General features: G+C 40.0%; 2 protein-coding genes and 1 non-coding gene across 3 annotated transcripts; all 3 read left to right on the top strand.

Annotated features, from left to right (window-relative positions):
• Positions 1-593: 593 nt before the first annotated feature.
• Positions 594-1,700, top strand: foxd5 (forkhead box D5). Its single transcript, XM_077562097.1, has one exon. It carries the CDS (start codon positions 735-737, stop codon positions 1,698-1,700), a length of 966 nt encoding a protein of 321 aa, XP_077418223.1. The 5' UTR covers positions 594-734.
• A 1,757-nt stretch (positions 1,701-3,457) lies between these two features.
• pgm5 (phosphoglucomutase 5) lies at positions 3,458-26,906 on the top strand. The gene is made up of 11 exons (XM_077562598.1): positions 3,458-3,858; positions 7,414-7,576; positions 7,648-7,794; positions 9,039-9,164; positions 9,243-9,433; positions 11,746-11,900; positions 15,297-15,412; positions 18,799-18,934; positions 21,350-21,533; positions 24,566-24,703; positions 26,045-26,906. The coding sequence occupies exons 1-11, from the start codon at positions 3,601-3,603 to the stop codon at positions 26,132-26,134; spliced, it is 1,704 nt and encodes a 567-aa protein (XP_077418724.1). The 5' UTR covers positions 3,458-3,600; the 3' UTR covers positions 26,135-26,906.
• Positions 18,124-18,195, top strand: trnap-cgg (transfer RNA proline (anticodon CGG)). The gene has a single exon. It is a non-coding gene; the product is annotated as a tRNA-Pro (tRNA).
• Positions 26,907-27,417: the final 511 nt, after the last annotated feature.

A 27,417-nucleotide genomic window follows, 5' to 3' on the forward strand; every position in this document is an offset into this window, starting at 1 on the left:
GAATAATATATCATATTTGTTTAAAAAGTTTTGTTTGAGGTGGGTTGACCCAGCAATATATTGTATTCTTTCGTTTATGATAAACTACGAAATGTTAACTTCTTTTTAAAAAATATGACAGATTATACGTAGAGCGTGATTTGTGTGTGTTTTTAATTTATGCCGGATGTCACATTTTATCTACATGCAGTAGGTTATATTATTTTAATTTATCTGATATATTTGAGTAAATAGTTATACAATATAGATTAACGTACTGCACATAACACTTCTTCTGTGAATTATACATCATTGCATAATAATGGCAATAATAAAACTAAAAACAACTAACAAAATTATTGGTATAGCCTACCTAATTAATATCGATGTATAAGCCCAAGCTTCAAATCTTTAACTTAACTATGCTAATATTCAGACGAGTCCCATTCTGAAATGCACTGAGATTTAAATAATAACTAACGTTTGACTACCCCACCTGTTAGCTCTCCTCCTTTGGCCCCCGCTGTGGTGGTGGTGGGGGGGATCTTGTGATAGGTCCACAGGATCCCCACTCCGGTGGGTCTACCCTGCTGGGCAAAAGCCTCTCAGTTTATAAAGCTTCTCCCCCCGGCTCACAGCAGAGGAGGGCGAGCACATGTGCTTTTACGCACAAAAAGTTTGGGGGTTTTTTTACGCACGGCGCCTCGTGCTTCATTATTGTGGGAAGTTACATTTCAACGCTTGTGAACTTTGCCATGACACTTTACGGCGATTACGAATCTTCCCCACACGCCGAGTTGCCTCTTGAGGAGATCGACATCGTGGGCGAGGATGAGCCCGAGCCGGCGGGTCGTTACGCCGACCTGGGCTCCGGGGCCGAGTTGGAGTCCTCCGGGGCAGACTCCTCTGCCGAGAGCGAGAGCGGCTTCTGCCCCGCGAAGGCCGGTGGGGGAAGCCTGGTGAAGCCCCCTTACTCCTACATCGCCCTCATCACCATGGCCATCCTGCAGAGCCCCATGAAGAAGCTCACCCTGAGCGGTATCTGCGACTTCATCAGCAACAAGTTCCCCTACTACCGCGACAAGTTCCCGGCTTGGCAGAACTCCATCCGGCACAACTTGTCCCTCAACGACTGCTTCGTCAAGATCCCCAGGGAGCCGGGCAACCCCGGCAAGGGCAACTACTGGTCCCTGGACCCAGCGTCGGAGGACATGTTCGACAATGGCAGCTTCCTCAGGCGCAGGAAGCGCTTTAAGAGGAATCAGCCCGAGTTGGGGAAAGATGGACTCGTGTTCTTCTGCCGGCATTTCGGGCAGCCTTACCCTGTGCAGGAGCGCGTCAACCCGGCTGCTATGGGCTACGCGCAGCTGCAGGAGGGCGTCATAATGCATGCACCCACGTCCTATCACATATTCCCGCAATCTCGGAACGAGTGCACTGGACCCAAAGACTTCAGAACTACAGAAACGACCGAGCCCACAAGACGTGGCGCGCAGGCCAAGTGCTCCTTCAGCATAGACTCTATCATGAGTAAACCAGCTCTCCCCAGTGAGGGTCCCCACCAGAACCCCCTTGCTTACCCCCGTTCAATGTCAAACCACGTGGCCTGCTTGGTTCCCACACTCCTGCAGAACCACAGAATTCATTTTGGACCCTCTGCCATGCTAAGTGGTCCTCCTTTGATAAGTGAACAGCTAAGACGTTCATACTCACACTGCTGACTTGTTGTTTTTGTTGTTATTATCATTATTGTTTTTTAATTGTGTTATTATTTATGAGTAAGACACGTGTTGCTCATTTCTTAAAGAAATCTTTGACTGCATGATATTTATGTTGACGTAATCTTGAAGGAATTCCTTTTAGTTCTTGAACTTTTTACACCAATACCGGCAAAAAAAAATTGTCCAAGTGTTTACATGCAAAAACATGAAATTGCTTCAATTAAATGAATAGCACAAATACGTTAAAAATGTACTTAAAGAAATGTTTGAAAATAAACGGGTTTTTTTTCACGTTTAAATGAACTGTACTAAGGCATTAATTCTTCTACTTACCACAAGAGGGAGCCCGCATACAACACTGGGATTCACTGGCTAAAGGCATTATAAGGTCAAATGATCTGCATTTGCATTAATCATTTTAGAATCAATAAACATAGTTTTGATTTAGTATTTCTCTGAAGTTGTAACAAAATGGATATTTAAAAAAATATATGAGCTTTAAATGGTTGAGATGTGGATTGTTTTAAACATCAAAGGTTTGACAGCCTTAGATTCACTGTATTTTTGGATGATTTTGTAATTATTTTATTGCTGTTTTTCTCAATGCATGGAAATATTACAGAAACGATGATACTTATTTGAGTTTTACAATTCATTGGTCTTTATACAAGCAGTTGAGCTGGCATCCATGGGTCCTTAAAACGTATTTGCTTTTTTAATGTGCTCTACTGATTGGTTGAACGGGTTTTTAAACGACTGTTGTGTTCATAGTTATCCTTGAAAATAAATATTACAACTGTGAAAATATAGCTTCGTGTTTCCTCAATGCATGTTGTCTGTAAAGGTGTCCAAAGTACTCAAACGCTTTACGTGCTACGTAAGTTGAAGTGTTTCTTTACCTGAGTAAAAACTGTATACTGAAACTTGAGTGCAAAAAATAAAAGCTAAACAATATTATTCTTGTCAAGCATGTACAATACTCATTTGAATAATTTGGCATTGCAAACAATACAAACTTAAACTGACACAAAATAGTTTTTCTATGTTGATTAATTAGCATACTACTTGAGCATGGTTGGGGAATATCTTGCTTCTTCAAATCTGTTGTGTCCTCAATTTTAACAGTTCAGTATATTGGCCGCCATCAATCCATCCATCCATCCATCCTATTAATCTACCTCGGTGCTAGCCATCGATCCATTTCCGAACCACTTATTCAATAGTCTGAATGAAACACAATTATGCCAAAGTGAATGTCATCTGCATTATGGATCTATGTGCTTTGATATACAGTATTGTATAGTCACAGAGTAGTGCATCAAGTTTATGGAACATTTTCTCCATTCTGCCACAAGATGTCGCCATTGACCAATTATTGTTGCTCAGCTCTGATTCTTTTTTCTTTTTTTTTAGGTAAAGTACATACTAAATTAAAGTATTCGGTTACATGCTATTATCAAAGTGCATTTTCAAATGTATATTTAAGAGATTTAAGAAGCGAGACTTAATCAAAGAATGTAAAAAAAAGAAAAAAAGCAGGGCTATCACAAGTGGCACTAATATAAACTTCATATCATTGAGTATTGAACTATACAAAGTGTTTTTCTACTGTATGTTCTTAGGTACAGTCCCAACTGTCCAGTGCCATCAGTCAGAGTCTATTTTTATTTGTGCTCTGGATCCTCCCAGTGCTCCCCCCCCCCCCCCCCCCCCCCCCTAGTGTCAGTTGTTCATGCTTATTAGGAAGAAAGGGGAGCTGTCACACTGACTCTGTTCCGAGGGATGTAGCAGCTCTCCGGTGAGGACGTCTTCGTGGCCAGCGCTCTCTCTACAAGCAAGCCACATTCTCCGGTTGTTGTTGTTTTCTTCTTCTGTTGTTGGACCCTCTCCCGCTTCCACGATGGAGACGAGCCCCATTCCGGTGGTGACGGTCCAAACCACCCCCTTTGACGACCAGCGGCCCGGTACCAACGGGCTCCGGAGGAAGACGGCCGTGTTCGAGGGGAAGAAGAACTACCTGCAGAACTACATCCAGAGCGTCCTGTCCTCTATGGACCTCCGGGACCGGCAGGGCTGCACCATGGTGGTGGGCAGCGACGGTCGCTACCTGAGCCGCGGGGCCATCGAGGTTATCGTCCAGATGGCGGCCGCCAATGGGGTGAGTTTGGGAGGAGGAGGAGGAGGAGGAGGAGGGGGGGGGGGGATGGAATCGGATTCCACTGCGAACCAACTCTCACAATTAACTTTTGTTTGTTTGTTTTGATGTTTTAACCACTAATCTTCCAATTTGGCCCCTATAAATTCTGCTTGGGAGGAGGAGGGGGGGGGGGGGGGGGGTTGGAATCGGATTCCACTGCGAACCAACTCTCACAATTAACTTTTGTTTGTTTGTTTTGATGTTTTAACCACTAATCTTCCAATTTGGCCCCTATAAATTCTGCTTGGGAGGAGGAGGGGGGGGGGGTTGGAATCGGATTCCACTGCGAACCAACTCTCACAATTAACTTTTGTTTGTTTGTTTTGATGTTTTAACCACTAATCTTCCAATTTGGCCCCTATAAATTCTGCTTGGGAGGAGGAGGGGGGGGGGGGGGGGGGGGTTGGAATCGGATTCCACTGCGAACCAACTCTCACAATTAACTTTTGTTTGTTTGTTTTGATGTTTTAACCACTAATCTTCAAATTTGGCCCCTATAAATTCTGCTACTCAAATAACAAAGACCTTTTTTTTTTTTTTTTTTTTTACAAATTTAACTTCAAAAGTCCAGAGTGCCACTTCTGACCCCTGCATGGGGCCATCTAGTGGATGAATATTGCACTTACATGAGCCAGAGTGGTGGTGACAAGATGGCTGGCAATATGCTGTTTTGTTGAGCTGGAAATCAATCCAAACAAAACCATCTTCTCAGCAAACCATCAGATGGTAAAATTGTGTTGTTTTTTTTTTTTTAAATCTATTTCATATCATGTTGCAGAATGCCTAGGAGTATGTTATATATATATATTTTGATAAATTAGCAACTCTGAGCTAGTTTAAAAAAAAAGGGTTAAAATTGAAAAAACATATTTTGGTGTTCAGTGAACTTATAGCAGTCATTTAATGTATAATTCATAATTTTCCAAAGAAGAAAAAGGTTCTTGGGTTCTCCAGGGTTAAAATATAAGCTTGGACGTATTTATTACAGTACATAACAGTACAGTGAGTTTTAAAATAGCATGTGATAACAATTGTCATCTCCCCAACCACTTGGCTACTAGCAGTCTTTGAGCTGTACTTCAGTAAAAGTGATAGTATCTTAACTTAAGATACTATCACTTATACTGCATTCTTAACAGAACCTAACTTTTGTACTGTACAGGTTTAGTCACCTAAGTTGTAGAATATTACTTAATAATTATGTGTCAGACATTTGATGTACAGTATAGGCAACTTCAATATCAGAAGTAATTTGATAGCCTACTTAAAGTAAGGTACTAATGAATAGGCCTACGTCTGCTATATTTGACACACCACGAAGAGTTTTGCGTATCCATCCATTTGTTGTACCGCTTATCCTGGCAAATTTTCAAATCACCAAGCGTATAAAGTGAGGGCTCGTGAAAAATCAAGCCCTAATCTCCTCTCTCTCAAATGCATAGAGTGAAACTAATTTCTGAGTTCATTCTACAGGGCCTTTAAGTACTGGATGTGCCTGTAAAAGTAAGACTTTTTTTTTTTAAGGGAGCAGTTCGAAATTTGAATACAATATAATGAGAGTACATTGCTTTTGTCAAGTATTACATGCTTTTTGGCTAATCAGCAGGGTCAGTGACACGGGAGTGAAAAAATTCTGTCCTGTCCCAGTCCCGGACCGTAGTGTAAAAAAAATTGATAAAAATCTAGTCTCGTCCCAACTCCTGTCCCATCCTGCTCCTGTTCAGAATGACTCCCGCTCCCAGCGATTAAAAACAACAACACATCAATCTGAGTTTTTTTTCTCCTATACTGGATAATGTCGCTCCTGTCTACTCCCATTAACTTTTTTTATCCTGTCCCATCCCAATCCCGTGATCAAAGCTAAAGTTAACTCCCATTCCGTGGCAATCCCGTATAATTCCCGGGACCCGCGGGATTATCGGAAAAAAATGTCAGCCTCTAGTCAGCGAGAGCGCAGACTTTGATGTGATCAGTTGGCGCTTGCCATTTCCTACATTTTTAAATCAATGACAGTGTAGTAATATTTTTTCATATTAAATTAGCGATTGAACAAGATTTTGGGATGGTATTGTGTTGATATTTGTGCAAAACAGAATTGTGATTTCTTTTTGGAGATCTGAGGATTCTTCCAGACAGCAAAAAGTTTAAAGGTTGATAATTACTGCAAAATTGATGCTAGTTTCGTTAGCCTATCTTCAGCGCCTATTAGCATTAAGCTAGTACATTTTTGTGAGGGAAAGTTATGTGTTGTTAGGCTATTTGTCTTTGTTTTAGTGTAGACTTAATTTGGGAGGGTCAGCTTGCAGAAAGGATGTTTGCTTTTTTATGAAGAAAAACTGCTTGATGTTGTAAAATTTTGTACTGCCATCTAGCGGTGTATAAAAAAAAAATATATATTGCTTGAGACACAACGTAAAAAATTGACAGTTGACGGCTTGTATTTCGAAAAACTCCCAATTTGGGTCATTCATAAGTCAAGTTAGCAGTACATTCAAATTAGAGCAAAGGGCAACTGCAAAATGGGTAGCCCATGTCCATTGGTTGCTAATCCGACTCGGGTGTCACAATCCCGGCTGCTGCACCCATTTTGACACACGGAAAGGATCCGATTAAGTAATTATTTGTGTTAACACGAGGAAACGTGACAGCTCTCCAACGAATGAAAGCTGGAAGTGAGCGAGAAAATCCCCACAGCTCCGCTCTGACATCTTCATAATTGCTTTGGAGCGCCTCCAAGGGAACATCTGAAGGGAATCTGATTTTGTTTTGGAGCCAAATGTCTCTGAGTGTCACTCTTATCAGCGCTTCCATCCATCCTGCTCTATTTTCCGGTCTTATGTTTGTTCCCCTCCACCTTTCTCTCTCTTGGGTCAGGCTCTTGAGTGAACATGACTTAGACCGAGTGCCGCATATCATTCTTTAACATACGCACTATGCATGCTAAGGAGCATAAATGCCTCTCTGGGGAGGACACGCTTATTATGGGATGCTGATGCCGTTACCGGGTTATAAGCAGCAGACAATTATAAATAGAAAGTGTGGCTCCACTCTGTTATGTTATTTAGGCTCCACATGTCGCGCAGAGATTTGGCTTTTCAAAGTGGCACAACTTTTTGTTTAATACTGTAGTAAACAGTAGTGATTAAATCACAAAAGTCATGAGTATTTTAGAATTTTTTTGAAGGGTGTCTGTCACATGTGTTCCTTTTTTTTTTTTTTTTTTTTTCTGGAGAGCTCAGTATTGTTCATTCGGTAATTTGACCAATTTAACACGTCATCATCATTGCTCTCCTTTTTTTTTTTTTTTTTTATTATTAAAAAAAAAAGTCACAGGTGTTCCTGACATCTCCCTGTCCTTTCACAACCAATGAAATTCCTCAAATAGTCCTTAGTTGTTCTGAAGTATCACATCGGCCTCAATATTTGTTGTCTATAAGGTGGCGGATGCACAACATCGTAAAACACTCCACTGTTTTGGGCAATCATCCATGTGGATCCTGTGCCTGTAATGTGCAGATCGGTCGCCTGGTAATCGGCCACAATGGCCTCCTGTCCACCCCTGCTGTCTCCTGCATCATCAGGAAGATCAAAGCCATTGGTGGGATCATCCTCACAGCCAGTCACAACCCCGGCGGCCCCGGAGGAGACTTCGGCGTCAAGTTTAACGTGGCTAACGGAGGTGAGGGAGGAGTCGAGCAGCCTCTTGTTTTAGACTATAGTTTCCTGGTTGGTTTTGGTTTTGTGTGACAGGCCCATCTCCCGACACGGTGATGGAGCGGATCCATCAGGTGAGCCGCACTCTCGAGGAGTACGCCATCTGCCCTGACCTCCGTATCGATCTCTCGAGACTGGGACGACAAGACTTTGACCTCGAGAACAAGTTCAAACCTTTTCGAGGTACACTCAGTATCCCTGGAGCTCAAAAAACATCTTTGGGTTTCCTGTATCTTAGTAAACATGCATTCACTTGTGTTTCTCCTTAGCTGTCACCTTTGCTTACACCCCGTAAATGTAGAAACCTAGCACCATCATTAGCTGGCATCTCACTCATTGTTATCGCAGTCATTAGGCAGTTTACATGTTACTTATTGTAATCATTTTTAAAGAGGAAGTCAATTTTAAAACATTCTTTACAATAATATGTTCTATGTGCCCTCACTAGTCTAAAACACAGCATTCTGATTAATACTGCTTTTGTGGAATATGAATTAAGCAGCAAAATCCACCCCAGGGGACGACCGTTATGCCACTTGCTAGCGACTAAAAATGACATCACAGTGCCTAAAGGCTTAGGTAATGACCGTCACGTCACGGCTCACCTGTTTTCTGTGTTTGGTCATGTGACTTTCGCAAGCTGAGTCTTTAGGTACTGTGATGTCATTTACATTTTTGAAAAGGAGTAAGAATCAGCATACTTATTTGTTCCTAACTTCTTACCAGCTAATCTCTATTTTATTATTAATATAAAAGCAATATTTAGGAATATTCATATACTACTATCTGTATCCGTACCTATAATATATACAGGTACCATAATATATAATATGATACACCAGTCAGCTTTCTGGCCACAATACTAAATGTATTTATTTTATTTTGTTAAGCAATTTAATGATTATAAATGATAACATGAAAAAGAATATGAGTACAAAACTATTTTATATTTACATTCAAATATAATTATCAGGGTTTGTCCTGGCCGAAATCGAGGCAGAGTTGGTATCACCCTGACTTTAATGGGTAACTACCGATACCAGTTATCAGTATCGGTGCCAATAACAGTCTTTTTTTAAGGTATCGGTACTCGCGGTGGTGCCCGATACAATTATGGGCCGCCATCCTGCAACCATTTTACGATCAGGGACTAGAAATTAGAAATTATAATGTATATAATACGTATAAAGCTGGAGCGCTGTGTTGAGCGATATCAGTGGCTCAGGCTGGAGGTGACTGCCCTGAATTTTGTACACAGGAAAAAACATGTTTACTACATAGTTAGTTAATTATAGTGAAATTAGTTATAAAACTACATTTAAAAATGATGAATTACTATTCGATTATTAAAATGAGCTATGAGCTACCTTTTTGTGCTGTATGTGATGAGCCCCTGTAAAAAAAAAAAAAATTGACTATGTTTCCAGTGGAGATTGTGGATTCAGTGGAGGTGTACCTCCAACTGTTGCGAAACATCTTCGACTTCAGCGCCATCAAAAGTCTTCTGACAGGACCGGAGCAGCTGAAGATACGCATTGACGCTATGAACGGAGGTGAGACCGTCATCATTTTGTGATGATAGCCAACTGAGCCTCTTGTCAGTGTTAATGGCATCTCCTTTGCTGTTACAGTGATGGGCCCTTATGTCCGTAGAATCCTATGCGATGAGCTTGGGGCCCCCGCTAACTCCGCCATCAACTGCGTCCCAATGGAGGACTTCGGGGGCCGGCCCCCCGAGCCAAACTTAACGTATGCCGCTTCGCTGGTGGAAGCCATGAAGGGAGGCGACTTTGGCTTAGGCGCTGCCTTTGACGCAGACGGGGTGAGAGTCTCAATGGGGTCGGCTAGCTGCTAAATGCTAACGGCTTGCATTTGGAGTATAGAGGGAGATAAGCTGTGTGGAAAGATAGCGGGTCCTATCACAGCTGTTTGGCACTACACTGACTCACTGGCACCTCTTAAAGAACAAAGTGGTTTTAAAAGACTTGCTTGTTCGTGCTAAAATGTAAATGGTATGCTAAAAATTTTATTCAGCTTTTTCCAAGGGTCTACACTACGACAGCGTATTAGGGCCACATATAAATATATATTTTTTAGAGGGCGGGGGCAATATTCAGAGAAAAAAACTCACAAATTTGCCACTTTATTTAGTCTCAATTTTGCCACTTTATAAAGTTGCAAACAGGAAACGGAAACAAAGCTGATGTGTGAATACCAGGAAGTCGGAAGTCCCGCCTCCTCCGTGGCATATTAGACCCCATAGTCTAATGTGAGGATTTGTTGGTGGTTAATGGGATACTGTTCATAAAATGAAAAGGCAGGACGGAGACGGATTAATTCTTAATTTAAACTTTACTCGTCATATACAGCAGCTAGAGCGACAACACTTCCTGATCCGCTATCAGCTGACTAAACACTAACCAATCAGAAGCTAGCATATTTTAGGTAAAATGCAAGTGAATGACGGAGAGCAGCAGCTTCAGCACATCAACTTAGCTAATTGTACCAACAACAAAAAAAGCCAAAATGTATGAATGTGTAAATAATCATTCTGGAAACATAAATGTACAAGTAAATGTTTATTTTAACAAATTAACTTAAACGCTTGATCCTCAGAGTGTGGACCTTTCGCATAGCGAGACGTCTTTGTCGCTGGCAGTACCCAACACTTGACAGTGCGAATGCTTAACATGATATTGTTAAAGCCATTACTATCTCCTTATTTGAAAACCCGACCAAAAATGATTAGCACAAACATCCGAGTAGTACGCTACGTGTATTTCTCGTAAGTTTTTTCTCACAAATCTGACACTTTATAAACTCGCAAATTTGCCATTTTATAAAGTGGCAAATTTACAAGGTTTTTCTCGCAAATTTGCCACTTTATAAAGTGGCAAAAAAAAAATCGGAATATTTCTCCCGCCCTCTAAAAAAATATATTTATACATGGCCCTAATACGCCGTCCTACCACACAGCATCTTCATGACCATTATAATTTTGTGTGCTTCTCCAAATACTTGAAATGTCATCACTTTCTTTTCAATTAAAAAAAAAAAGAAAACCTTTTTACATTGGTCCATACAGTATTGCATATGCAGTGATAGTGTAGTTGGCTGTGAAAGAAGTGGTGCACACTCCAGACGGCACGGGTTCAATTCTGGGTCACTTCATCATTCCAGACAAAAAACTATGCCCAACAAATTATGTGAGTGACTGCTGATGCGACAAGCCGAAAGTTGCAACTGCAGGATGCTATGTTATAAATAAAATAAAAAAAAAGATTGGAGAATGCCCAAGAGTATACATTATGGTCATCTTCCACCAAATACTTATCTGTAGCGAGTCACATGACTTGTGAGGGAAAGAAGGATAATTATCATAAATCTGTCACTTACTGATGGATTGCTACGTAGAGCGTTAGTCATGTTTATTTATTGTCATCAGACACACAGACGCATAATAAAATGTGCATAAATATGACAAATTTGAAGAAAGAAAGTTTAGAAGTCAAGAGCCACATTGAAAAATGTGTTTTAGATGCTCGAAAAAAATATACGGCTGTTTCAGTACATAGAGAAAGAGGGACTTGTTTTCTTTTCTTTAAAAAAAACAAAAAAAAACTCGTGAATAGCTGGGAAAAAGCAACTGACTATAAAAAGCCAATAATTTCCCAACAAGTCATCCAATTGTAATCATTACTGCTTGTTGTGGACACACACACAGATACAGCCCACCATTTCCTGAACAAATGATCTTATCATCAGGGGAGTGATGTCATATGAGCTCCCATCAGGATCAAAACCTTCACAGTGATTAGTGAGGGTGTTTGTAAGATGTTATGTAATGCTGTCATCTTTATCTCGCCCAAAAGCAGACACTGAGCATACAACTGGGCTGCATAAACACATGTACAAGTTTATGCTCAATGCAAACCTAGTTCATCTACAGTCATTACAACATTTGGTACAACTTCGATGAGCTCCAGTGGAATAATAATTAACAGCCCTGCTCCACAGTATTGAGGTTCTGGGTTCGATTCTCGGCTTGCTGTGTGAATACTGCGCCTTCGTCATTCCAAAAAAGATGCATGTGATGATCATTTTCCATATGTCCGTTTGTGCTCTTTCTACCAGGACCGCTACATGGTCCTCGGGGAGAACGCCTTCTTTGTGAATCCATCGGACTCCGTGGCCATCATGGCCGCCAACCTGTCCTCCGTGCCTTACTTCCGGCAGGTGGGAGTCAAGGGCTTCGCCAGGAGTATGGCCACCAGCGCTGCGCTCGACAGGTACAACAAACGCACACACTTTGCTTAGTGAGTGTTATTTCAGGGATGGCACTCTCAGATGACGACTGACTTCACTATGAATTTGCCATCATGTAAACCGGCCCTTACACACTCACATGCACACACACTATACACACTTTTACTCACAGGCTATAAATATGATGTGTTATGTGAGGGAAGAGTAGAGCAGGGGGGCATTTAATGAATGGGTGTCATCGCTAAAGTTAGGGCCATTAAAATTGTTCCACAAAAGTGGCTGGTGAATGGGGAGAATCCCAGCTTTGCATTTGCCATATTGTGTTAATGCAAAATTCTACTTGCTGTGGTTATCATTTTTTACAGTGGATTTTTATTTATTTTTTACATTAGATGGCCTCATAATTTGTGGGTTATTTGAGGATACGCGAGTAGAAAATAAGTCAAAAATAAACACACGTGCTAGTCCCTTCACTGTGGACGCTGGGGTGCGATAACTCCACATTCTGCACTTGGCTGACCTTAGTCTCCTCTTGGACAAAATTTGTCTCCTTGCCATGGGTTTTGTTAGTGTCTCATTACAACTGATACATTCAATGCGGCATGGTTTTCCTAGTTTCCAATGGTGCTATTTTGCTATAAAGCTGAGGCAATGCAAAACTGTACCGAGGAGAATCCCTACAATTAGGACTCAAGGAGAGAAACAATATTATTCTGTCAAAGTGTTTTGGCCAATTTTGCACAAAAAATTAAATGCTTGTTGAATGTGTAATCCAGATGACCATCAAACGTTAATCAAAACAAAAGAGACTGAAAAAAGTGGAGACTGTGGAGTATATTGCAATGATTTATTTAATAACACAGCGGTGCCTTGATTTCCAAGTTCAATTTGTTGCACGAGCATGCTTGTAACTGGTATCTCAAATGATCTTTCCCGATGAAAATGCATTCATCTGTCATAGCGGGCCAAAAACACACAAAAATTAAACTTAAAAAAAAAAATTTAATGGCAGTGTAGTATTATACTGTATTTTTCGGACTACAAGTCACTATGTCAGTTTAAAAAAAAAAGCATCATTAAAGAAGAAAAAAAAAGTATAAGATGCTTTGGAGTCTCATTTTTTGGGCAAATTTTAATTTTTTGGGCTCGGCTCGGACTCCCACCCAAAATCCCCGTTCCCTAATTGTGTTGAAGGCACTGAAGGAGTTTTGGTTAAATTCAGAACTTCCACTCCAATTTTTTTTCTTTCTAGTCTAAAATGGCTTACCTTAACTAGAATGTTGAAATCGCATTGTGGCCAAAGGCATAGAAGAATCCTGGTCAGGATGCTAAAGAACGTGGTGGCAATGCAGCTATTTGCCAACCGCCAAAAGAAAGTACAAGAAGAAGAAGAAAGAAACACTGGATTTCAAGAATATTAAGTTTGGGATTATAATACAAGAAAGAAAAAGGGAAATGATGCTCAATAATTTGATAATAATGGCAAAACAGTTTATTCACAAATGCAGATTTATTAAATGTCGACCTTTGTTTTTAATTCATTGTAAGGAAATTGAAGGGTTTGGAAGGACATTGAGGAGGGTTAAGACAAAGCAAGTCTTATCGGTCGGTATTAAATAACTTCTGATTAGACCTTTTTTTTTTGTTGATTTTGTTTGTTTTCTTTTTCTTGTGTCTCGTTTGACAGCATCGTTCGGGTTTGAGTGCTCAGTTTGAATTGGATGTTGGAGTTTTAGTTAATAAAGAAAGCAAAAAAGAAAAAAGAAGAAGTAGTCATTGCAACTGGCGTGACTTATCGCTAGTTTAGCATGCGGTATCCGCCACAAGGATTTACGGCACCAAACTACTGATAAAACTCAACCGGGGTTGTGTCCCTCTGCTATTTAATATAAGGCGTCGGAAGAACTTCCATTTCAAGTCCAAGTAAAGCTCCAGCATGCAACGCTTTTTGTCGGAATGCCAGACCAAAGCTTTTAAATCTCAGCTGAGCTCTCGTCAGTGGAGACGGGTCACTGGATGCTATGTTTGGCAAAATGTGAAGTCGGGGCCAAAAGCTGATAATATTTCACTCCCTCCCCACTTGTTGCTGCTTTGAATGTACTGAGCAGTTTGTGCTGATGTTAGTAACCCGGACGTTTGTGCTCGTGGTGTTTCCAGCCTGAAAACTTCATGGGAGAACCAGATTTTTTTTTTCTGTGTGGAATGTCAGGCTTTCCGTTCCAGCCCTTCGGTCCCCGAGGACAACATTGGTTTACTCTTATTTGGTCATTTATCCCATTTTCGTGTAAACAACTGCGATGGGCACTCTGGGGGCTTTATTTGTGTATGGCAAGATTTATGGATGGATAGATATGCTCTGTATATCCACTCATATATTGTATTTTAAAATCCAAGGAAGATCCCGCAGTAAGTTCCACAGTCATCTTTTTGATGCTATTTTTCCACACGCAAAAGTTAACTGCTGAGTTTAACCCTGGAGAACCCAATAACCCTTTTCTTCTTTGGAAAATTATGAATTATACATTAAATGACTGCTATAAGTTCACTGAACACCAAAATATGTTTTTTCAATTTTAACCCTTGTTTTTTTTAGCTCAGAGTTGCTAATTTATCAAAATATATATATATAACATACTCCTAGGCATTCTGCAACATGATATGAAATAGATTAACAAAAAAAACACAATTTTACCATATGATGGTTTGCTGAGAAGATGGTTTTGTTTGGATTGATTTCCAGCTCAACAAAACAGCATGTTGCCAGCCATCTTGTCACCACCACTCTGGCTCATGTAAGTGCAATATTCATCCACTAGATGGCCCCATGCAGGGGTCAGAAGTGGCACTCTGGAATTTTGAAGTTAAATTTGTAAAAAAAAAAAAAAAAAGGTCTTTGTTATTTGAGTAGCAGAATTTATAGGGGCCAAATTTGACCCCGTGGGTTCTCCAGGGCTATTTTAACACTGTTGCTAACCAAAACAGCAGTATACCTACCAAAGCACAGGCTCTCAAATGAAGTCTGACATCTTACTGCATTTTTCCAATGAGTTCCTTGCGCAGTAATAAAGATGGTCTCATACTAAATTCAATTTAATTTCAATTAAAAAAAAAAAAAGGCCTTCCATCCATTATAAGAATCTCTCATCTTCATTTGAGAAAATAAACACCCTGGACCACTATTTGTGTAAATCTCAATTACATACACACAAGTGCTCATCTCCTCTCCAAAGCTCACTTTCAAAGGCGACATGAACTTCACCGACTTTGTTCATTAAAGTGGAGGACCTGTTGGCTCTTCATGAAGCATTTGAAAGTTCACAGTAACTTTTTACTAGCAAGGACTGCTGTTTACTAGAAGCATAGCGTGTGCTTCAAAAAGATTTACTTGAGTGTGTTTTTTTTTCAAAAACTCTTTTTAGGGTAGCCAAAACCATGAAACTGGCACTGTACGAGACTCCTACTGGTTGGAGGTACTTTGGGAACCTGATGGACTCCGGCCGTTGTTCCCTCTGTGGGGAGGAAAGTTTTGGGACAGGTACCGCATCTCCTTGACATCTTCACTCAAACAAAAACAGGGTATCACCTTTTGCTATTTATATAACGACCTTATGACCCTGTTCGCGTGAGAAGTTGTAATAAAACTTGAAATAGTAGGAAACAGTCACATCATTTCAGGGTTACTTGAAAACTTTCTATTCCCTGAAGCTTTGAAGCTAAGACCAAATGTAGCAGTTCTGTGGGAAAATGCAGCAGTTTGTGGAGCTTGTTATGACTCACCTTTATTTTGGAGTGTGTCCCTGTTGCAATCATAAAACACAGAGATCTGTTCTCACAGGAATTCAGTCGGATTTTTCCAAAAAGTGAGATCATAATTAATTGAAAACTGACATATTTGTGCGATTACATTACAATGTTTTGCTTGTTTTATTTATTTATTTATTTTTGCTTAATTAAACTTTTGCTATGAGAATACTATTCACATTATTTTTGTCCATTTGAACGTAATACTTCATTTCATGAGAACACATTGAGCACTTAAAGGGACAGTGTGTATTATTTAGTGCCATCAAGTGGCATTCAATTTAAAAACCCACTATTGATTTCAATAATATGCACACCCAAAAAGTTTTATCATATCAACAACATACATTTATTTTTTTATATAATCGTAGGTCTAGTAATCGTTAATTGTATTACATTGGCTGCGCCGCGCTTTACAAGAGGCTGACATTTTTCACCGCCATCTTTCTGCTATGGAAGAACTTCACAAACGTAGTTAACCTCTGGTGGTAGTTGCAGCTCGAGTCGGACCCAGCGGGTCCACTGCCGCTTACCTTCTATAGCTGGGGCCTGCAGGTGGTCATCACTGAGTCATGTGATTTGGGCTCCCGTGGCTTGCCTCCCTCTGCTTAGCTCTCGCTAGCTTTTACTAGCTTCTCTTGATAGCGGCTCTTGTTAGCCGCTGCAGCGAGTTATTGCTCGCTCGCTCCCTCCAATTAATAATTGGTATGTAGATGGTGTTAGGCCTAAGCTTGCAAAGTGTGGTCTGTCTGAGGCACTGTAGTGTGCGTGCTTCTAAATTGTTGCATTCTATTAGTTCACCACTATATGGAACTAAATATTAATAGGGGTGGGAATGTTTAAATGTCTCACGATTCGATTCTATTCCGAATTTTGGGCCTGCGATTCGATTCAGAATCAATTTTTGATGAGGAACGATTTTTGATTCTAAATGATTTGATTGACAAGGATTTTTGCTTCAATCTATAGATGTGCAAGGAATTGTAATGATCTACTCCAGTCTGACTCGCTAATGCTAATTAGCACGCTACTCGCAGCACTTTTATCACTCAAAAGAACTTTTATTGAAATAACTTGATCGTGATTTTTTCCTTCTACTCTCTAATGTGGCTATAACTTAACAGTGAATTAGAACGCGTGGAACCACACCGCCCCTAAGTGGCCAAATCGGGTACAAAATGAACAGCGCTCCAAATTAAGGCACACACAGACAAAGGCAAGACAATATAAAATAATTTAAAGAAAATCGATTTTGGGACATTTAAAATCGATTCAGAATCTTACTAAATGAGAATCTATTTTTTTTGCACACCCCTAAATATTACACACTGTACCATTTCCTAGCGCTGCTATTTTTGGCTGGTAAGTTTTACAATGGACGTCCATGTATTTTTGCTTTATTATGGTTATTACAACATGATCCAAGACTCTTGCCTCTGAGTGCAAATCGTTTATTACCGATTGAAAAGAAGGACAAATGAAAGGTCAAAATAACTCTTTAGCTCTTCTGTCTTTTTCTTTATCACACGGTCATTCTCTGGCAGGAGAGCGCATCCTGACTGCCGCCTAATAGATGTGGTGGCTGTGACCCTGGTTGCATGTGTAAATAATCCCCATTCTTTTGCTATAAAAGGAGACTGGAGTTCCCTTTCAATGACTGCAACACGCAGACTAGTCCCACTGAGGCACACAAGCGCATTTGCTGCGTCTACCTGCTTCCAACCCTTTTGAGAGAATACAGAGGAAAGTGAAGCGGTCTGAGAGTGTGTAGCAACGAGCAGACACGACTGCTGGGAGGCGAGAAATGAAAGGAGCGCTCAGAGGAGCTTGTCTGTCCTTTTAAGGCCAGAAAGCTCAAAGGGGAGCTTTGCAGTAAATCATCTCGACTGTACACGACTTCCCCTGAACAGTTTTACAAATATCGTTTATAATTATTATCATGTGATGTGCCACATTTTTTGACTGGAAAGCGATCCATTAGGTTGTCGTCATGTGTTAATAGGATCTGATGCATTATGTGATACCAGACAAAGGGAGACAGACAGCAAGACTGGGATTAAACACTGGCGACTGTCACTTTCCTAACAGATGTCCGCCACAGCCGCTCAGGAACAGCGAGAGCGTGTTATGCCACGCGTAAGAGAGATGCGTCTTTTTTTCATTTGCTCCTTTTCTGCTCCACGCCCTTTTAGGGAAGTGTTGCTCACACATTGGTTCTTGTTAAAATGTCAATAGAAACTGTGCAGCTGTCCACGCGCGGCAACCTAATAGCTCCCCAATGGAGGGTGTTAGCTCAGTGTGTGCGCGTACGTTTGGGCTTGAGACAGTGAACCCGTGGACAATAAGGTGCCGGGGACTTCCTGGTTTTTGAAACTGGTTCACAGCACGGCACGCTCATGACCTGAAGTTGGCGCAGTTGCACTTCATCAGCGGGTGATTGTCACTGGCTCGTTGGTCTAGAGGTATGATTCTCGCTTCGGGTGCGAGAGGTCCCGGGTTCAATTCCCGGACGAGCCCTACCGTTGGCATTTGTGCTAAGAATGTTGAGCGCCATTCATTATGTAACTGCTTAAAAGCAAAATGCTAGCTTACGTTAAGCCGCTAATGTATTTCTTCAGAATAGTCTCCTCTCTCAAATAGACAACAGGGACAAACATCTAATAACTGGGAATATTTTTGCTTCATGCAAATTAAATAATAAACCATTGAACTCTGTTGCTAACCAAAACAGCAGCACCCACCAAACCACGTAAACTCTCACATAATAAATTATGGAGGCTTGCCGCAGTTCCCTTTCGCTGTATTAAAGATGATCTTATGTAGACAGCCTTTAGCATTCCAATGACACGATGACCTTTGGTTACTCCATGACCTTTGTCCTGGGAGCCATTTTGTTCTTGACATTTCACAGCATTTCTTCATAATATTGTCTTTTATTTAGTTTTAAATGTAATAGTAACATTCAAGCTCATTTCGGAAGTATAACAAAGACTTGTCTATAAGCATTTTCTCATTGTTTCTCTGAAAATATTGTATATAAGATGTAAGCACTGAAATTAAAAAAATGGTGGTCAAAATTATTTCCTCGCTAAATTAATCAAACGTTTTCCTCTCCTGCAGGTTCAGACCACATTCGTGAAAAAGATGGCCTGTGGTCAGTGCTGACGTGGTTGTCTATCATGGCGGCTAAAAAACAGAGCGTGGAGCAGATTGTCCGAGAGCACTGGGCCAAGTTCGGACGCAACTACTTCTGCAGGTAAAGACGAGGACTGCTGCTTTGTTTGGAGTTATCCTGTCTTGAAATACTCAGCGCACAATTGCGACTCACAAGCCAGTCGGCTGTACTGCAAATCATCATCCCTTGTATGGATGAAGCCAAACATAACTCGTCAGCCTTCACCTTTTGTCCGTTCCTCCTCCTCCTCCTCCAGTCGGCCTCCCTCTTATTTTAACGTCTCCCCAGTGAGCAGCATAGATAGTGACGAGACTTAATGTTCCTGTTGCCGGTTACTGCTGCAGCTTTTTGTGTTCCCACACTTCGCTTAGCCGACGCAAAGTTCCAGGTGCACGTAAACAAGACATTTCATGCCAAAATAAAATACATAGTGGTGTTGGTCAAGTAGTGTTCTCGCCAATACATTAAATGGCTTCATTACAGTATGTTCTCCTCGTCCAATTAGTGCTGCTTTTAGAAAAAATGTAATGTCAGTCTGATAGTCTACTAGGGGGAGGGTCTTGATTTTTTTCAAACATCCATTTCTATAGCATATGTCCCCATTGGAACTGGAGCCGATCTTACCTGACTTAAGGCAAAGCAAGCATTGATGCTCACATCTATGGACTATTTAAGACCATATCTTACTGAGGGATGAATGTTTACGACGCTAGCAAATGTTGATTTCACGTCAGGGTTCGTTTAAGGTCGCAGCGTTTCCTAAATGTTCTCTAAAGTGTGTTAATGGTTTCCTTAACAGTCCTAATAGTTTCCTAAACAGTCTTAATGGTCTTTTTTGTCGCAAGAAGAGGAACGTTTGCAATGCTAACGAATGTTGATTTCATGTCAAGGTTTACACAAGGTCGCAGCGTTTCCTAAATGTTCTCTAAGCTGTCTTAATGGTTTCCTTAAAAGTCCCTTTTTTTTCTTTCTTTTTTTCCTGGAAAGCTCAGTATTGTTCATTCGGTAATTTTACTGATTTGACATGTCATCATCATTGCTCTCTCTTTTTTTAATTTTTAATTTTTTTATGTGGGTGAGTTTATGTATGTGCGTATGTGCGTGCGTGCGAGTGTGTGTGTGTATTCATTAGTTCACCTAAAACCTATTATATTCCTTAACAGTCCTAATGGTTTCCTAAACAGTCTTAATGGTCTTTTTTGTCGCAAGAAGAGGAACTTTTACAATGCTAACGAATGTTGATTTCATGTCAAGGTTTACACAAGGTCGCAGCGTTTCCAAAATGTTTTCTAAACTGTCTTAATGGTTTCCTTAACAGTCTTAACGGTTTCCTAAACAGTCTTAATGGTCTTTTTTGTCGCAAGAAGAGGAACTTTTGCAATGCTAACGAATGTTGATTTCATGTCAAGGTTTACACAAGGTCACAGTGTTTCCTAAACGTTCTCTAAACTGTCTTAATGGTTTCCTAAACAGTCTTTATCGTCATTTTTGTTTAGAGAACCATTAAGAATGTTTTGAGAATGTTTAGGAAATTCTGCGACCTTGTGCAAACCTTGACGTGAAATCAACATCCGTTAGCGTTGCAAATGTTGCAAATACTTTAGCTAATGCTAACACTATTGCTATCAACAGTTTTGAACAAGTAAACACTTACCGCTATCTCCGAGTGGCGACAGACCTGTACAGGACGCAGTCCGTTCCCAAAACCGATTATCTGGTGCGAACAAATGTATTGATTCATTTTTAAACGTTGGTGAATATGTGAATGTGGCGATTTTAAGTGCGCCGCACCTTGTCCCGCCGCACGCATCCGTGCCCGCCTGTGCGACCTACACGGCAGAAAACGCTCAACCCTTGTTTGGTGTTTAATGTACCATTAGCCAACATGCCTGCGGTGTGGGCGCGTTTCAATTTATATTGTGCTTTGTTAAAATGTCAGTATTAAATAAATATTTTATAATAATATTATAATTTTAATTAATTGTAATAAATGCAATGATAGTAAAAATTGGCAAATTTTTTTTCCGGCATTTCGGCTTTCGGCCAAGCATTTTTCATTTTCGTTTTTGGCCCAAAAAATTCATTTCGGTGCATCTCTACTCTTGAATGAACCCAATTGCATTGTCGCATTTCCTTATAGACGAACATTTGCAACGCTAACGAATGTTGTTTTCATGTCAAGGTTTGCACAAGGTCGCAACATTTCCTAAACGTTCTGTTTCCAAAACCGTCTTAATGGTCTATTTGTTTAGAGAACTATTAAGACTGTTTTGAGAATGTTAAAGGTTAGTGAAAACCGTTACATGAAATCAAAATTCTTTAGTGTTATATACTGTATGTTCACCCTTCAGTGGGATATGGACCTAAAGTCTTGAATGACCCTAACAGGCATGTTTTGGAATTTGTGAGAAAGCCCAAGATACAGTAATGACACGCATGCACAAAAGTTGTGATTTTTGTCAAATATGAAGGTAAAAAATATATCATTTGTGTCAGGTTTGACTACGAAGGCCTCGAGCCCCGCACTGCCTTCTACATGATGAGGGACCTGGAGTCGGTCATCTTGGACAAAGCGTTCAGCAGCCAGAAGTTCGCTGTAGGAGATCACACGTACAATGTGGAGCGGGCCGATAATTTTGAGTACATCGATCCAGTTGACGGAACGGTAGCGAGAAACCAGGTGAGCGCTGATTATGTCACATTGGAAATGACAGTAATGTTCTGTAGAATGTTACATTACTATTCACTGCGAGCAATGTTTATGTCAAGATCTGCTGTTACAGCACAGACAAATGATGTTACCAGGCAGCACAGTGCGGGAGTGTTAAGCACATCTGCCTCACATTTCTGAGATTCTGGGTTTGAATCTCAGCTTCAGCATTTGTGCGTTCTCATGTTGCTTCCGTGCTTGCCTTCTTCTCACGTTCCAAAAATCATGCATGTGAAATTCATTGTAGACTTTAATTTGTTCGTAGGTATAAATGTTGTTGATCTGAACCCAGGCTTTACTTTGGGCAAAGTCAGGCTATTATAACAGATTAGCATTGGGCACATGTGTCCATTAGCCTGACCTAGTTTGTCTCTGACAATCTCTTTTACTTAATGTGTTTATTTACTTTTACATCTATTAACCCACACCCAAAAAAATTGCTTTTTTTTTTTTGTCCTAGTGTGATTGGAAATGAACAAGCTGGTATAAATGCTTGCTTTTCTAGCCACCTAAAAGATAAATTTGAGAGTTTATTTGTGTTGATCATACAAAATGAGACGCGACTTCATGCTAAGGTTGGCTGTTCCTGCTCACAATCATACATCATGGTTGTGTTTGGAGACAGACCACCCACACTGCTTCATCTGAGGAGATCCATGTTTGGATATGATGGTGGATCTTCCATTTTAAACCATATACAGACACACAAACAAAGCACACGCACACACACGCACACTCGAGAAGTCTGCGTGTACTTCCTGTATGCGCCCCCCGTCCTCCTCTGAAGTTTTCCCAGCTGACTCCCATTGGGGCTCTTCTAAAACGTCTGGCTGTGACACTTGCCCCACCCTGCCGCATGCCTGACACACTCACAAGCACACACACGTGCACTCCACTCTGATTTGTGCATACTAGCAGTTGACGCAAACACGCATACCGACACCCTGCCACTTTGTGCGACAGTTTTATAGAACGGTGAGGAGAACGTCAATCACAGCACTGATGAGAAAGTGTTACCACGGTTACAGTTTGCTCCCTCATCCCCAAAATGTGGTTTTAACCTCGCCGGTAAAACCCTCCAGACACGGTTGCCCCCAGTGTGTGTTATTGTAGCACACATTCCTGCCAGGCCAGAATTATATCAGCTGTTGCCTCCGCTCTCCAGCAGACAAGAACACACACACGCACGTAAACATATTCACGCACAGACCTGTTTGGTTGACCATACGAAGTTGTAGCATTCCTTAGAGACACAGACACCACATTTGGACACTTCATTAGGTACACCCTTGGATGATGTCATTTGCAAACTGTTATTTATGAACAAACCTGTTTTTGCTTCCCATGGACATGTGGACATAAGAGACAAAGATTTCTCTGTGGTTTTAAACATCATGCGACATTTCTCCTGTAGTTCCATTGCCAATCACCATGGCAACCGCTAACATTCCCTTGGGATTCTTAAACGTTTGTTTGACAGTCTGAAAACCGTCACTACTGGGCTAACTGAACTTACTCACTTAGGACAGATTCAGGGTGACCAAAATTAACGTATTGAAAGAAGGAAGAAAGAAAGGAAGGATGTTATGAAAAGAAGGGAGGAAAGCAAGAAGGAAGGGAACAACATCTTCAAACCTTTATCTACGCTAGAAACCCCATTTTGAAATCCTACTTTGCTGTCAATACTCTTCAAGTTAGCTATCTTAGCTGCCTTGAATGTAAGCTAACTTTAGCCTGGTGTAATAGCACCTCTGGTGCCACATCAATATAAGTTTGGAATTGCTATTGGCTTTATTTCCTTAGCGTCTATTTTGATAGCTCAAAGATAACAAAAAAGATGGATTCTCTTATTTTTGTTCTTGAAGAATCATAGTAGACTCATGTTGAATTTCATGAAGTCTCTGTATAGTCTTCATTAAAGATGTATATGCCCCCCCCCCCCCCCTTTTATCATGTTTGTTTGGAATATATTAGCTAAGGGACAATATGTGTTTTTATTTTGTTGATTTGTGTCTGAGTGGTAGTAATATTTGCGTTCTTGAATAGCTATTAGTATTACAGTAGCACATGACACATTACAGTAGCAGTAGTTATGTAGGGCAGTTTTGATTGCGGTACCATAAATAAAGTATACATGCCTCTAGTGACATCTAGTGGAGGTTTGCTGCTATTGTACATTGAAAATACTCTCATTCATTATTTTTTTTCTGGATTGGCTGGCAACCAGTTCAGCGACCCTTGAGAGGAATAAGCAATTAAGAAAATGAATGGATGGATCTTCTCTTGATAGACATTAACAAATTATCCATTTGCGTTGCAAATATGAAATAAAGCTGTGAATGAATGTCTAAAAACTTTTATACAATAAATTATTAATGTTACGCTGTTGTTGTTTTTGCTGTTGTTTTTTGCTTAAATTGCCTTTAGCTCGCTTTCTTTACGAGCTAAAAGCTACATGAAGCTACACTGTATATATATATATAGGAGTGTGTGTATATGGGTGTGTGCAGTCCTCATGTATGTACTTCTCTACACATGTACACTTCTGTGAAGACTTCTGGGAAGTCTTCTACTTATTGCTGCACTTCTTATTTATTTAATTTTAATTTGATCTCTTTCTATTCTGTTGTTTTCTCTTTACTGTAAACTGCAGCTGGACGCAGTCCAGGAAAAAGTTCCCCACGGGGAAAATAAAAAAAGTATATCGTACATAAATCCTTCTGCAAATTGCTTTGCATGCTTGATTCTAAATACAAGATGTTGCCATATTCACACATACAATAATGGTATAAGATAATTAAAAATATAATTCACTCTCACTTGGCACCGTTATTGCTCCTTAATTCGATAAATTGATACTAATATATGAATGAATGATTTAAAAAAAAGTGTCTCCTTTTTTCATATTTATTTTAACATAGCAAAGAAAGGTATGGATGAACCACAAAAGAGAAGAAACCTGACAATCAAAATAACTGAATGCACATATTCTTCTCCCCCAGGGTTTGAGAATCGTCTTCAGTGACGCATCCCGTCTGGTGTTTCGGATGAGCGGAAGCGGCGGTGGCATGGGTGCCGTCATCCGCATCTATGCAGAGAGCTTCGAGAGAGACCCTGAGAGACATAACAGAGAGACGCAGGTACTGTATGTGTGTGCGCTTGTTGGCACTGTCTTTCATGATGGCAGGCCTTATTATTCCTGTGTGCACTTTCATGTGACTGTAGAGTGTGTACCAATTAGAAGGACTGTCTCTGAGTGTTGTTATTTGTGTGTGGATAGGCACTGTACTTCAAGCCAATCTCATTAAAACTGCATAATGGCGAAGAAGATGCCTATTAACCGTACAGTTTCATAACAATGTATCAAGCATCATCCTGCAAACTCAAAAATGATGTTAAATAATATTGTATAGGAATCTGTATCTTTTATAAGAACTAAGATAAAATCAGATAATGAGATTAATTAAAATATAAATAATGTATTGGTTTAGGCCTAAATGTCAAGTGTAAATTGTGTTTGAAAAAAAAACTTTTTTTTTTCATGTTGTATAAATATATTCTATAAAAATTAGGACTTTGCAACTTTATTATTGCAAAATTAGGACTTAATTTTCATAAAATGCAAACATCAAAATTATCCTGTCGGAGTCTACATCGTACAATAACTTTTTTTCATATTAATAATTTGTTCTCGCAATGTTGAGACGTAATTGGAAAGCGATGACATACTATGGCGACCCCTAGTGGAGCAAGTCGAAAGGAAAAGAAGAAAATTAAGCCTTAACTCACATATTACAATTGTTTCTCGTAAAATTAGGACATTTCTCTTTCTTGTAATATTATAATTATAAATGTATTATTGAGCATTTAAGACTTTTTTTCTCAATTGATGTCATCCATACCTTTAAAGGTGCTTTTTCTACATCATCCAGATACGAAGAGCCCTGACTCTTTTACTCTGACTGCATCTATCAGCTTTATAGTAGAGTGTGCGGATCCCCACACTCCACACTTTCTTTGGGGATGGGAAGGGCGGAGTTTTTCTTACGTTTGTCTTCGTTTGTCAACTGTGGCTGTCGCGCACCATGAACGAGCCTGGCACAGATGCTGCAGTTACACTTTGGGCCAGAGGTGGCAGTCGCGAGTAAAAAAAAAAGTGACACAAAAATCGTTTAAGCCATTGTTTTGAAAATAAATATCAGACGGAGAAAAAGCAAAACCCAGCTATATTTAATACTTTGATGTCTGCTGAGTTGAGGACTTTTTGAGGACTTTTTGAGGACATGTTCATTTAACCCACTGTTTCCTGTTTGTTTGTTGTTGTTTGTAGATGCAAAATTGTAATTTAGGACTAAAAGACTTTACTGTTCAGTAAAATATCGAGTTGTCATGTACACTGAAAGTAACTGTCGAGATGTACTTGTCCGAGCACCCGTCTGTAGTGACGAATTTGGTCCCAAGCTGTGTGTTGCTAAATGCAGGTGGTGCTGGGTCCTCTCATCGCCATCGCGCTCAAGATCTCCAACATCCACGAGAGGACGGGACGCCGCGGCCCCAACGTGATCACATGAGCGCAAAGAAGAAAAAAGAAGAAGAACACATTTTAGTGCCACCTGAAAGTGCCTAAAAAAACTGTCCTCCTTGTATGTTTATACAGTCTAAAAAAATCCACTGTTCCCTCTCTCAATGGCCACCATCAAGTATCAACTGCAACAGGGAGTTTTTGAATTATGGATGAAAAACGTGCAAACACGCCTAATGAATGCGCATGTGCATTTATTTGTGTTTAATCGAGTTGTTTAGCACCTAACAGGAGTTATTAACTCACCTTTATGCTGAGACCCCCCCCCCAATGTTGTTTGTATGCGCCACTATAAAACACTTTCATGTAAAGCCAAGCTGGCAAAGCATCACAGCTAATAAATCCTTGTGAAATCAATATGATGGAGTTTTATATTAAAATGGGGTTTAAAGCACATCAATCAGAGACCCACTAAAAACTGACCCGTTTTGCCCCCCGGCCCACAGTTTGGGAAACCCTGGATGGTATTTAAGGCTGCTGCATGAAGATAAGAGGAAAAGCGTTGATCTTTACAAGGTCTGAGATTGACACAGAGAAACGGAACTCGTAAACACACTAATTGCCGTGGTTACGAGTTGAGGATGTGCCAGTGGATATACGCGCCGATGTCTTTAGCCGTCTTTAGCAGTCACTTGTTATCGCACCTTATTACACCATCCGGAGTCCAGACCCATCTAGTCGTCAATCAAGCAAATGAGCATTACTGTTTTTCTAATATTTTGCTGCTCTACTGTCATCAAATAAGGTAACAAATATCCCTCTTCAATTTGTTTTTTTGTCAAAATGTGGAAGAGAAAACTGAGCCAGCCAATTTCAAGTCATTAAATGAAATAATAATAAATGATAAATACTAACAATAAATAATAATAAAACTACATTATTAAATACAATTAACACATTACATTACATGCACACGTTACATTACATGAACTGAAAAAGCTTTTTTGTCAAAAGGCTGAATGGAAACTAATTGAAATGAATATAATAAAATTATGTTAACAAAATATTGCACCATTAAAATATAGAATTAATGCATTTAAATTGGAAAATAATGTAAATAAAAAAATGAACCTTAGATTAATAATTTATGTAAGTGTAAAATATTAATTATAGATCACCAACTGATAAAAACATTTTTAATTGTATTTTATTGTAATTTTCTTGATAAATATTCTGTTTAATAAAGAAGTTTAAAATACTGTCAACAAAATATAGATAAGGCTTCTTCTGTTTTTTTCCCTTGGGAAGTCCAGTAATAGTACTGAGGTTGTT

The sequence above is a fragment of the Vanacampus margaritifer genome, chromosome 3, assembly GCF_051991255.1.
Source record: "Vanacampus margaritifer isolate UIUO_Vmar chromosome 3, RoL_Vmar_1.0, whole genome shotgun sequence".
Classification (NCBI taxonomy): domain Eukaryota; kingdom Metazoa; phylum Chordata; class Actinopteri; order Syngnathiformes; family Syngnathidae; genus Vanacampus; species Vanacampus margaritifer.